Source organism: Arachis hypogaea, chromosome 20 (genome assembly GCF_003086295.3).
Source record: "Arachis hypogaea cultivar Tifrunner chromosome 20, arahy.Tifrunner.gnm2.J5K5, whole genome shotgun sequence".
In the NCBI taxonomy this organism is placed as follows: domain Eukaryota; kingdom Viridiplantae; phylum Streptophyta; class Magnoliopsida; order Fabales; family Fabaceae; genus Arachis; species Arachis hypogaea.
In genome coordinates, this window is record NC_092055.1 from 140,449,862 (window position 1) to 140,462,946 (window position 13,085).

The 13,085-nt window shown below is 33.6% G+C and overlaps 1 protein-coding gene across 1 annotated transcript; it reads left to right on the forward strand.

Moving 5' to 3' along the window:
* Window positions 1-10,311: 10,311 nt before the first annotated feature.
* LOC112785018 (F-box/kelch-repeat protein At3g27150-like) lies at window positions 10,312-12,431 on the forward strand. The gene is made up of 2 exons (XM_025828419.3): window positions 10,312-10,794; window positions 11,043-12,431. The coding sequence occupies exon 2, from the start codon at window positions 11,087-11,089 to the stop codon at window positions 12,299-12,301; it is 1,215 nt and encodes a 404-aa protein (XP_025684204.1). The 5' UTR covers window positions 10,312-10,794; window positions 11,043-11,086; the 3' UTR covers window positions 12,302-12,431.
* Window positions 12,432-13,085: the final 654 nt, after the last annotated feature.

Below are 13,085 nucleotides of genomic sequence, written 5' to 3' on the forward strand. Positions count from 1 at the left end.
ATTATATTTTATTATTGTAAAATATGATTAGCCTTCAAAATATCTAATATATAAATTACAATACTAAAATAGTAATTTAAATAATAATATATAATTTAAAATTCTATTGTTTTAGGTTTTATATTTTAAAAAATTAAATAATTTTTCTCTTAACACTACCATCAAAATTTCTCTCTTTTTATATATATTACTAAATAATTATTTAGAAATCCACTTCCGAATGCAATTAGAAATCGACTCTTATTGATATTTATAGTTAAAAAAGTTCTTTCAATTAATACAGTTGCTATGCAAAAATTAAAGCTAATTTAAAAAGAAGATAAATAATGTTCTTTTGAGTTGATTTTTAAAAAAGAACACTAATTTCATTTAAATTTGAGAATTAATCATTCTAACGAATTTCTAATATAAAATTTTTAAATTGACGATTAAGTACCAAAAGTTGAGTAAAAAATTATTGTGGGGTCAAATTTAATAATCTAATGGGGGCAAATAAATATTATTATCATATACTACTCAAAAAAATTTCAAATCGTAGTGGGGGCGCTTACCCCCACACCACTGTACATAGAACCGTCTCTGTATGTATATATATATATATATATATATATATATATAAGCCATAATGAGAAGAATAAAAAAATAAAACCCAAATAAAAAATAATTTCCACTATATTCTGTGTATTAGAGGAGAAAACAATGTTATTAGAGGAGGGAAAATAAATCTGCCACATCATTAGTGGAATGATAGATGACCCTAGAGTTTAAATAAATTGATTAGGGAACAGATCAGTCATCACCCTAGAGATTAAATATTGAAAGGCAGATCCACTAAAAATTGCATCTTCTTTATTTATTATTCTTCTTAATTAACAATTCCTCTATGTTATTGTTATTATGAAGTTCACCATCCATATTTGGTCAAAGTATAATATTCCTAATTAAACGTAGCATTACATTGGTAATTGCTGCAAATTTTAATTAAACTCTTCACAAGTTCACATACACATGTAGAAAGTGGCCAACTTTATGCATGGTGAGAATGACAAGTACATTTTGGAAAAAAGGTAAGAGTAAAATCATTTCATATCATGTTCTATTTTTATTCAAATAAATAGTTAAATTAATCTTTAAAAAATTATACAATTTTTAATTTAATTTTAAAATATTTTTTAATTAAATTTATCTTTCAAATATTTTAAGTTAATCACATTAATCTTTTTGTTAATTTTGTTACGAACGACATTAATAAAAATTGACTTGACACGTTAAGTTATAGGTTAGCATTGAAACAACGTCGTTTTGGTTCCTATTTCAATTAGTGTGATTGAGAACTCTCTCCCTCTTACTTTCATTCACAAGCTAAGTTCTTGTTTCTCTTACAAGACTCTCTCTCACTTCTTTTAATTTTTTTTTTTTTTTTTGAAAGGAAGAGCTCAACACTCGAAGTGGAGCATACAAGGATAAAGACAAGAAAAATAAAAGACAACTCAACTCTTATGTCATCTCCGACATAGCCATCAACAACATGAGTTAGTTACCACACCATTCTATAGCACATCGAAACGATTGAGTCGCACAATCTACAACGCCTATTGTCTTGTTCTGGAATATTACATCATTCTTTCGTAGCCAAACGTTCTATATAACTGAGAAAAATCCAACTAACCAATACTTGCGTAGCTCTTTTCTCATAGGCATGGATCTCCAACTCTCAAAGTGATCTTTCAAAGTACCGGGAGCAGTGCACACCTGACCAAATTCCGTGATCCATGCACACCACACCTGCCAAGAATACTCACAAGTAACAAACAGGTGCTGAACATTTTCAACATCGTTTTTACACAACATGCACATATTATCATTTTGTTCTAAGATTCCCAACCTACTCAACCGGTCCTTTGTATTAACCCGGCCAACCAATGTAAACCAAGTGAACAACTCAACTCGAGGCGGAACTAAGCCTCTCCAAATTTCTTTTGTGAATCTGTAGCTCAGAATCTTCTCGTCCAAAGTCGCTTTCTGCAAAACCTGTACAAATGAGTTAGTAGTATAAACGCATTCCTTGTCAAATTTTCACACCACTCTAACTTGCACTTATGCTATCAGTCTAACAAATTGCAAGACATGAAGCATCTGATCCAAGGTTTCTGTTTCTCATTGGCGGAGTTCCCGCCTCCACTAGAAGTGCCAAACCCACTCTATTCCATCCCAAAATCTACAATTCCCAATTGCTGATCCTTTTTGGCTTGAAATCAAGAAGAGTCTCAGAAAAGATTCTTTCAACTTTCCCACTTAAAGCCATTTATCCTCCCAAAATCTGATGGTCCTACCATCCCCTACCTCCATAGCAAGCTCATCAATCATCTTCTGCCTAACTTGTTGCTCCTTTATTTGTAGTTGACATATGTCTCTCCATGGGCCACCTCTCTCTGGTAAAGTCTTAGTAGATAAAAATTGATTTGGGTTCAAACTATTACAGGAACACACAATCTTCTTCCAAAGCGGACAGTCCTCCTTTGAGAATAGCCACCACCATTTAAACAGTAGAGCAGTATTACGAACCACCACATCACCCACACCCAGCCCTCCTAACTTCTTTGGTGCCTGGACCATCTTCCACTTCACGAAGGCCATACCAGGTTGTCGTCATCCTTCCCCCAAAAGAACCTCCGCTGCAAAGAGATGATTCTTCGTGCAGCCGTATTTGGCATCTTATACAGACTCAGATAGTAAATTGGTAGGCTGTTAATTACAGATTTAATGGGTACCAGCTTTCCAGCCTTACTTAGGACCTTCGCTTTTTATAAGCTGAGCTTCTCTTCCACCTTATCTATCACCGGCTTCCAAGATTTTACTAACCGCAGATTTGCTCCTAGGTTAATACCAAGATACCTCACCGGTAGGGCTGCCTCCTGGCAACCAAGCAGCTAACACATCCGACTAGTCCACTCCTGACTGCAATTCACTGGTATCAAGCTGGACTTCTCAAAGTTAATGCTCAATCCCGACATAATCTTGAAGCACCTCAGAAGTCTCTTATAATTTCTCATTGTCTCCTCCTCGGGCAGGCATAATAATGATAACTCAATATCATCCCTACTGACTAAAAGAGGAGATATTCGACCGTTCCTTACCGCCTCCCCAATCATTCTGTTGAGTACATCCACCATCAGAACAAACAAAAACGGCGATAATGGGTCGCCTTGATGAAGTCCCATATTTCGATGGTGTCCTATTAACCAGAATAGAGATAGATGCCGACCTAATACACTCCTTGACCCATGCCCTCCATGTAATACCGAATCCCATCTTCTCCAACACAGTATCGACGAAGCACCATTTAACTCTATCATAGGCTTTGTGGAAATCCAGTTTGATCATCGCTGATGCCTTTCTTTTCAGTTTTAACCAGTGCACAGTTTCACATGCAATTAACGCTCCATCATGTATCTTTCTCCCCTTCACAAAGGCACTCTGGGATTCTCCAACTAACCCTAGCATGACACTCCTCATTCTTCGTGTCAGTAGTTTAGAAATAAATTTATAAAAACATCCAACCATGCTGATAGGTCTGAAGTCTTTTATCTCCTTTGCCCCAACGAATTTCGGTGCCAAAGCTACCCATGTGACATTAGAGTCTGCTGGTAGTCTTGCAGTATCAAAAAAGCTTATTACAATTGTAGTAAGTTTCGTCCCAATCTCACTCCAACACTTTTTTTTTTATAAAATTCATGTTGTATTCATCACTCCATGATACCTTAAAAGATTCACAGTCTATTACTGCCTCTTTCACTTCCTCTACCAATGGCATCACCTCTAGAGCTTCAGCTTCCTTCCTCTATAGTCGGTTGACTAATCCATCCCTAAAGCTCAAGGTTGGGGAGGCTTCCTAGTGGTACATGCATTTATAAAAGTCTCTAATCGCCACCTTGATTCTTGCTTGATTTCTTAGTAGTCTCCCATTAATCACCAATGACTCTATCCTGTTATTCCTTCTTCTTGCCGAAGTAATATTGTGAAAATACTTATTCCTATCCATCTCATTAGCATGCCGAGCCCTAGACATTTGCTTCCAGTGAACATCCTGTCTGACATATCACTTCTTATATCACTTCTTATATCACTTCACTAATGCCCTTCTCCCTGCCTCCATTGTACCATCATACAATCCACTACTAACCATATCATCCACCTTCTTTATCTCTTCCTCAAACTTACTTATCTTCTTAGCTATATCCCCAAAATGCTGCTTATGTCATCTCCGTACTGGTACTGACAGCACTTTCATCTTGTCTAGGAATTATACATCACCTAATTCCCTCCACTCTTCCTTGACCATTCTTATAAAACCTTCATGCGTGAACCACGAGTCCAGGCACCGAAAAGGTCTTGGGCCAACAAACTTTCTGCTGTCTTCCATTATCAATGGGCAGTGATCTGATAAATCTCTTGGACTTCCCCTCAGGCGTGTCCCCGGGTACATCTCGAGCCACCCTAAAGTCACAAGGCTCTTATCAATATGACTGCATGAACTTCTCCTAAACCATGTATACTTTCGATAATTTAACGCCAGATCAACCAGCTCTATATCATTTATCCATGCTCTAAAATCTTCAACAGACGCTGATAAGCTAGTCGTTCCTTTTCTTTCTTCCAAATGCATAATTCCATTAAAATCACCCAAATAACAGAATGGCACTTGGCACAACCTTGAAATGTAGCTCAACTCTTTCCACATTGAGATATTTTCTGCTCTCACATGTGGTCCATACACTAAACAAACAGCACAATGAAAATTATCTTTTATCACAATCCCTTCTACACACATCCATCTATCCCCTTTAAAACAATTACTCAATTTGAAAACTGATTCGTCCCATATTAACAATAACCCTCCGGAAGCCCCAACCGAACTCACAAATTCCCAGCTAGCTCTGTCACTACCCCAAATACGCATTACATCAAAATTAGTCACCAATTCCTTTTTTGTTTCTATCAATCCCAACATTTTCAATCTGAACTTATTTTTAAAACTCTTTAGCATACTAAATTTTTCAGCACCACCAAAACCCCTAACATTCCAAGAACTTATAATCATTTAACATTATTAGTACACACCTGCTTGCAAGTTTTTGGCTGGCTTCTTCGTATTTTTTTTTCTTTGCCTGTCATCGCTTCAGGGCCATTGCCTCGTTTTGCTTCTATAGGATTGCCATAATATCCTCCTCATCACTGCACTGAGCACCGGAATCTACAGCTAATTTCCAAGCTTCTTTGTTCTCAACCATTTTTTCTTCCCAACTCAGTCTTTGTTCCTCCTTGTGAGATCCATTTCCACCATCCAAACCAACCTCAGCCTATGATCTTGCGTCTGTACGGCTCTCGTATTCCTTCTCTTGGCCCTTATCATAATCCTGTGCCCCACCATTCCTCAAGCTTTTTCTTTCCTGCGTTCTCAATCCTGTCCCAGCTTGGAGTTGCCAATCTTTGTTTTGTGCGTTGTGGCTTCTGTCAGCGTCATCATCCACACCATGCCCAGCAGCTACTACACATGCCCCTAGGTCCTTCGCCACAGTGTGCATTCTTCCCATCTCATCAGACCTACGTCCACCCAAGAGGGTTTTTCTAGGTTCTGCATTGAGGTCCATTTCACGTCTCCACTAGCTAAGATTCTTTCCCTCATCAGTGGATCCACCTGCGGCGTTCTTCCCTCCATCGAAACCCCCAGCTTTCACCTCCCGTGTGGCCGCCTCAGTCAAGCGACCCTGTCCGCACCGAGCCTCCCCGTTGTGCGACATCCCAGCCATAGCACCACTCGCATGGTCAAACTCCTCGTGCATAGCGTCTGCGGCTGGAGGCTGCCTCCCCTGTCGAGATGGTTCAGCCGCCTCTGCCTCGCGGTGTTGACCGCTTCCTTCCACACTAAGCCACGTCGCATCCCCTACTCTGCTGATTCGTGGAAGCTCCGCTTGAGACTCGTTTGCAACCCAGCCTATAGTCCCTACCGGGTCACCATGGAGTAAGGCTTAAGCCCAACCTAGTTGGATAGGCAATTGGATCCTCCGTTCCAAAGGCCCATATCCTTCTCCCAATTCTGAGTCCCCTTACCACCCTTATTGGGCTTAGTCAATCCCAGCCCATTATCCTCTCTTGTAATCTCATTTGGTTCGTTGCCATAATGCCCCCAATAAACATATGTTACCGTTTTATCCGAATCTACCTCCTGATTAATTTCCATTGATCCCTGAGAATGCTCCTTTTCTTTAAGTGCCGCACAATCAGCTTTTTCATAATGTCGTTTTAAATTATTATGATTCCATTTATTCAAATCTAAAGATGAATTTATTAATTTGTCCCTTTCGTGTTCATCATTCCTGCAGACCTCCATCATGAGCACAGGCGCACAGCCGCCTGATCCTGTTCAACCACCAGCCGTCCGTCACCATAATTCAACGCTTCGCCATTTTCTTCATGTTGTATCTCTTTAGCATTTATTGTTTGTCTGTCTCCTAACTCCTTGTTTCTCTCCCGAAAGCATTCTTCCCGATACACCTCTCCACCCGCTTCTCTTACGAGAACGTCAAATCCGCTTTCTTTTAATTTTCGACGTCATTGAGGAGAAGATAAAGAAGCCTTTATTGTTGTCGCCGATTGAAGCATCCGACATATTGCAAGTTTGCTATTGAGGAGTGGGCTTCGGCGCAGTGATTAAAGACGTGACCGACGCCATTTTTGTCGTTGTTTAAGGTTTTTTTCTAGTTACTAAACTTGTTCTTAGGATTGTGCCATTAAAATCTGTTTCTTGTTAGTTGTTAGTGTCTTTTGTTGGAACTAAAAACTGTTTGTGGGATTAGAATTTTGCTCCTTGTTGATTCATGAAAATTAATCAAGGGCCGAATATTAAAGGAGTATCAATTTTTCTGTTCATTATTTATGTTTAGTGTTTGTTTTGTTGTTAGGTTTTGATTTTTGCATTTTTTTCATAGAGTTCGATTTTGTAAAAGAAAAATTTTTTATTTTTTTATTTTTTTGTTACTAAACTTTTGTTTAAGATTGTGTCGCCATTAACGTGAAAAGTGATCACAGGACTAACGTGACTAAAATAAAATTTTTAGAAAATAAATTTGATTAAAAAAATATTTCCAGAATTAAATTAAAAATTAAGTGATATTTCAAGAATTAATTTGACTATTATTTAATACAAAATATTATTTATTTGTACACTAAAATTAGTTATTAAAATTAGTCATTAATATATTTGTATATAAATATATATGTAGTTTAATTTAATTTTAATATATATTTATATTTTAATATATATTTTATACTGATAACTGACTTTGGTGACTAATTTTGGTGAATGTGTAACACAATCATATTTAATATCAGACTTCCTTTCAATCAAGAAAAAACATATCTGGCTATGATGTAGGCGAATTTATTTCTATGTATACAATAAGCACAATGCTATGGTTTTGAGATTTAGAAAATAAGAGGTCTCAATAATAATTAATTAACTAGCTTTAAGCTTGTGGATGCCACGACAGATCGATCTTTATCTTGACAAAAGCAGTGAAACTTATTGCATGATATGCATTAAGAAACATTTGATTCTCTTACATATTATTGATTTCTAAATCATAGCATTCATTTTGTTACCGATGATCTTTAATTAGATGCAATTGTTTTTTAAAGGAAACTGTTTTCTAATAATAATAATAATAATAAAAGTGGAACATTTTTTCCCTTTTTCATTTCACAAGTAGTATAAAATTCTAGTGCTGAGTGGATATTAACCTTTTCTCGTTATGAAAAAAAAAAAAAAAATAATAGTGAATAATTAAAAAAAAAAATCACATCATCGAATTCAGAAATGCCAATATCACTCTCCAAATTCTACCTATTAATAAATAAGTCTAACACTAATTACAAATTGCAAAGGAAATAATCTAATGTAATACAGTCAAGTCTATAACCAACGTCAAATTAGAACTGAATACCATTCATGGCTAAGCTATTATCTTTTATATAGCAGCTAATAAAACTAAACAGCATGATCATGATACTATTTTTCTAAAGAATTTATTAATAAAAAAAATTAATAAATATATATTTAACATTTTCTTTATGCAAGATTTTTTTAAATTTTTTTATAGACTTTTTTTCTTATTTTATTAGTCTTAATTATACTAATTTTTTCTTTTAGATAATCAAAAATTAAATTTTAGATTTTTAGACTGTGTTTAAAAGAGAGACTAAAATTAAAAAACTGAGAATAAATAAAATCTCTATATTATGTTCGATGTAAAATATACAAGACTAAGTTATGTCTTAATTTTTAATTTGGTTCAAAATAAATATGAACATGAAATATGAATATTTACTAAAATGTTCTTAGTTATTAAAAAAATATTGTTAAATTTTCAGTTTCTATCTTTAAAAATTTTAATCTCTTGTATCTTCACTTTTTGAAAATATTAAAAAAAATAAAATAATTTTAGTTTCAATTTCTAACTATTAAACACAATACTGAATCTCAATTTTTAATTCTAATTTAAATCTCTGAAAATAAATACTATCTTAAATTATTAAAACTCATAATTTTTTTTAAATTAGTTTAAACTAATAGAAAAAGACACATGAACCAAAAAATTTCGAATAACAAATCACACCCTTGCTTATTTGGTTTTATACTAAACTACTATTTACACCCAGCTATCTAAATAAGAAAAAAAAAAGAGTGATTTGAAGATTAACAATATTTAAAAATTAGAAAAAAAATTGAAAAATTCTTTTAAAATTATCTTTAAAAAAAACTTCAAATAAAATATAAAAAATATTATATACAAATTAAGAATCAATCATTAAATCAATCATTATATATTTATATAAAAATATGTATTATTTAACTAATTTTTAATATATATTTTATATTTCAATATATATACTATATAAATAGCTATTTTTTTTATATAGTTGCATGTTAATAATAATAGTAGGATCGAACTATATTTAAAAAAGTATATTTTTTTCATGTTTTTATAGCATGAATAATTGTAATAAAAATCTATTTCAACATTATTAGCTAGAATAGAAATACTATAATTCAAATATTATTTGGATTTACCAATATAATAATATTTGTTAAAATATATTTTATGCTATTATATATTAATGTAATATTTAAATATATTTCGTATTAATTTTGTATCTATTTGATATTAAATTCATTTCAACATTATATTTAAACTATATATTATTAATTTCTAAATAGACATTTTTACGGTACATCTAATAAAATATCTAAATGCACAATTTTATCATGAATTCAAACAATGTTAAAAAAAAATAAAGGATAAATTACAAAGATCTCCCCTCACCTATAGGTCTTTGAATATTGTAGAAGATGTTCTCTTTTATTTTTTTTTTAATTCACAATTTTTTTAGATCGTTTACAACAACTCGACCCAAAAAGAAAAAGAAAAACAACAAAATAACTCTAAAAAATAATTAGGCATCCTTTTATATATATATTTTTAAAATCACATATCCGCGGCTTCCCCTATATTGCTTAGTAACACTACATATATATCCCCACCCTTTACATGATCATTAGTATTCAATGTTGAATTTTATTTATATTTTTTACATGATCATTAGTATTTAATTTAATTAAATTTTTATATTATTTTTAGTTTTATAATTAGATCACTTATAGCATAAAAAATATTAGAGTCAATTGAATATTTTTTCACAAATTAAAATTATTCATAATTAAAAACTTAATTAAATTTTTTATTAGATTTATTTTAGAAGAAATATTTTATTAATTTTAATATTTTTAACATAAAAAATATCTAATTACAAAATTAAAAATAATATAAAATTTAATTTAAAAAAAATTAAAATTTAATTAAAATTTGATAAACCTATAAAAACTAAGAGATTAATTAAATTTTTTTACCCTTGCTACAAATTAGTTGCTCACTTAACATTTGTGTGATGAATACACAGAATTTTTATTTTATTTTATTTTATTTTATTTTCTCCTTCTGATTCTCATGTTTGGAGTGATGAAGCTACCTAGGAAGCTCTCATTATAAAATAAAATAAAAATTCTGCTTTTTTTTTAAATAAAAAAATGGAAATATGCATGTTGGTAGTGGCCATGATGGTGATGCAGGTGCTAATTAAAATATTGATTCTCTGAGTGTATTTTAAATTTTAATCTTCAAACACATGTCAAAGTGTACTAACTTCAATTCACCATATATATGGAAGGTGTCTCTCTCTATGTTGGATCTCCTCTCTTCTCACATTATTAATGGCTTCTTATTCTCTCTTCTTTTCTCCATCCTTCTCACTAGGATAATACTTCCTCCTCCAACGTCTCTTTTATAAGTTTTAATTACACAACATGTTTCTGTAACGCTTTTCTTCCATTTAATCCTTTCTTTGACTCGGTCTTTTTTTTTTTTTTTTTAATTTTATCACTATATATGTGTGCCTTGTCTTGTTTGGTTCATATGTCCCCTCTTGCACTTTTTTTTTTCTATTGGGTTCTGCAAATCTGAATGAATATGCTTAAACCCTTGTAATGTTCATAGCTCCACTTTTTTTTTTTTTTTTTTTTTTCACATTCTGAGTTCTGCAAATCTGAATGAATATGCATATGCCTAAACTTTTTGATAACCCAAAAAAACAAAAAATATTTGTGCGTTAATCTCTGATGTGGTTCAACCCATCATCTGATGAAAGCTTCCTAAATTTTCTTGCTTGGGATTTTCCGAGGTAAGCTTTTTTTTTTTTTTTTAACATAAATTTAGATATCTCTATTCTAAAATCTTAAATATCCATTATTCCATTAAGAAAAATATATTCATATTTATTATATCTCATTTCTGAAACTAACAAAACATTCTTGTTTCTTGAAAGTGACATCACTGCAGTTACATCAATTCGTTACTTCTCCTTCTTAAAATTTTAAATTTTAATCTTGTATTTATATATAATTGACCTGTTCTTTTTTTTTTTTTCAGTTTCAGATAGTTGTCGAAAATTCAGAAAGAAAAAGAAATTGGTCATGTCTAACAGGAAAGCGTTTCCTGCGTGGAGCTTTATCGGCGACATTTGCTTGTGTCGCCATAATCCGTCATCAGAAAAGATGAGGATTCTTGAATTGTCACACTCTAGTGGCAACGGTTCTACTTCTTCCTCAGATGAAAAATCTCAGGATGCAGATTATTTTGATTACAAGATTCCATGTCTAAGCGATGAGCTTGAGACCTTGATTCTTGCAAGATTACCGATAACAGAACACTGGAAGTTGTGTTGTCTGAACAAGCAGTTCCTCTCATTCCTAAAAACCGGTGAAGTCTTCAGAATCCGGCGAGAGATCGGGTTGAAGGAACCGGTTGTTTTCATCGCGAGCGATGAAAGCAACTGGTGGTCCTTCAACTCCAGATTTACCTCCTTCAAGAAGATTCCAGTGATTCCATCAGACTACAGTTTTGACTGTGGCGACAAGGAGTCCTTCGCCGCCGGGACTAATCTGTTCGTCTCCGGCAAGGAGATTGACGGCACGGTTGTTTGGGGATTTGAATTTGCAACGAACAAATGGTTCAAGGCGCCTAAAATGATTAATCCGAGGTGCCTTTTCGCCTCGGCGACGAAAGGAATCTTTGCTTATATTGCAGGTGGTTTGGAGACCACAACTTGCCAGGAAGTTCTCAGCTCTGCTGAGAAATACAACTCCGAGAGCCGGTCCTGGGATCGGCTCCCGGAGATGAAACAAAAGAGAAAGTTTTGTTCCGGTTGTTACATGGACAACCGGTTTTATGTTCTTGGAGGGCGGGATGAGTATGATAACGATCTTGTTTCCGGGGAATTCTTTGATGAGGGGAAAAATATCTGGATCTTGATTCCCGGAATGCTTAAAGACATTCCTCTTCCGAGTTCCCGGTCGCCGCCTTTGGTGGCGGTTGCGAACAACGAGCTTTACACGCTGGACGCTTGTTCGAATGAACTGAAGGTGTATGTGAAGGAAAGTAATTCATGGAAAACATTGGGGCCGGTGCCGGTGAGAGCTGATACACGAGGAGGATGGGGTGTGGCGTTTAAGTCTCTGGGGAATGAGCTCCTTGTTATTGGTGGTGCTACTTCTTCTTCGCATTGCGCTTTCACTATTTACACTTGCTGTCCTGATCCAAGAATTGAGAAATTGAAGTGGACAAGAATTGTATGTGGCAGCACAAATCTGAATCCTTTTATTCGCAATTGTGCTGTCATGTTAGCTTGAAAGGTTGAATTTGCTTCAAGATTCTGATGCTCTTTGATCATTGTTTCTAGGGAAACTAATGTAAGGAAGTATAATAATTGCTTTAAAAGCCAAAGAATCAGATAATAAGATTCAACCTTCTAATTCTAAACCTACCTGCCTTTTATTTTATTTTTCCTAGTTTAAATATTGATAAATATGTTTTCTAGTCATAGTTTCATGTATTCACCAATTTGTTCACGTATGGCGTACTAATTCACAATTCATTGGGGTTCTGGAATCCTCTGATATGCCTCTGGAATTCTCATGTTAGGTACCTGAACCTGTTTTCGGGGCTAAGAGAATTGTGTAAATATGGTTGTACTGTCTAGTAACCTCTAGTGTGAATGTGTGACCATTTTTGGAGGGAAAAAGTATAGGATACCAACATATTATCTGTCAATTTATTGCCAATAATAATTAATTATTATATTTTAAATACATATATAAAGAGACACATCTAGAAAATATATCTATATAAAGACACTTCTATTAAACACAACTATAAAAAAGACATTTCTATTAGACACATTCACGAAGACACTTCTATAAAACACAGTTATAAATAAGAGTTAGTATAAGTTGGCAGATATGCTGTTGGTAACGTAACGAGACCGTTTTTTGAAGAGTGTTCATGCATTCACTAGGACATCAATTCGAACAATCAAGCTATCAAATAATGCATAATGTTTTAAAAGGCAAAATGGAGGTTGGACTAAGAAATTTGAATCGTGGTCTAAAATTGATTTAAGTTGCTAAAGGATAG

Bases quoted from the DNA above. Each gene is read 5' to 3' on its own strand.
- LOC112785018 (XM_025828419.3), top strand. From the start codon at position 11,087: ATGTCTAACAGGAAAGCGTTTCCTGCGTGGAGCTTTATCGGCGACATT.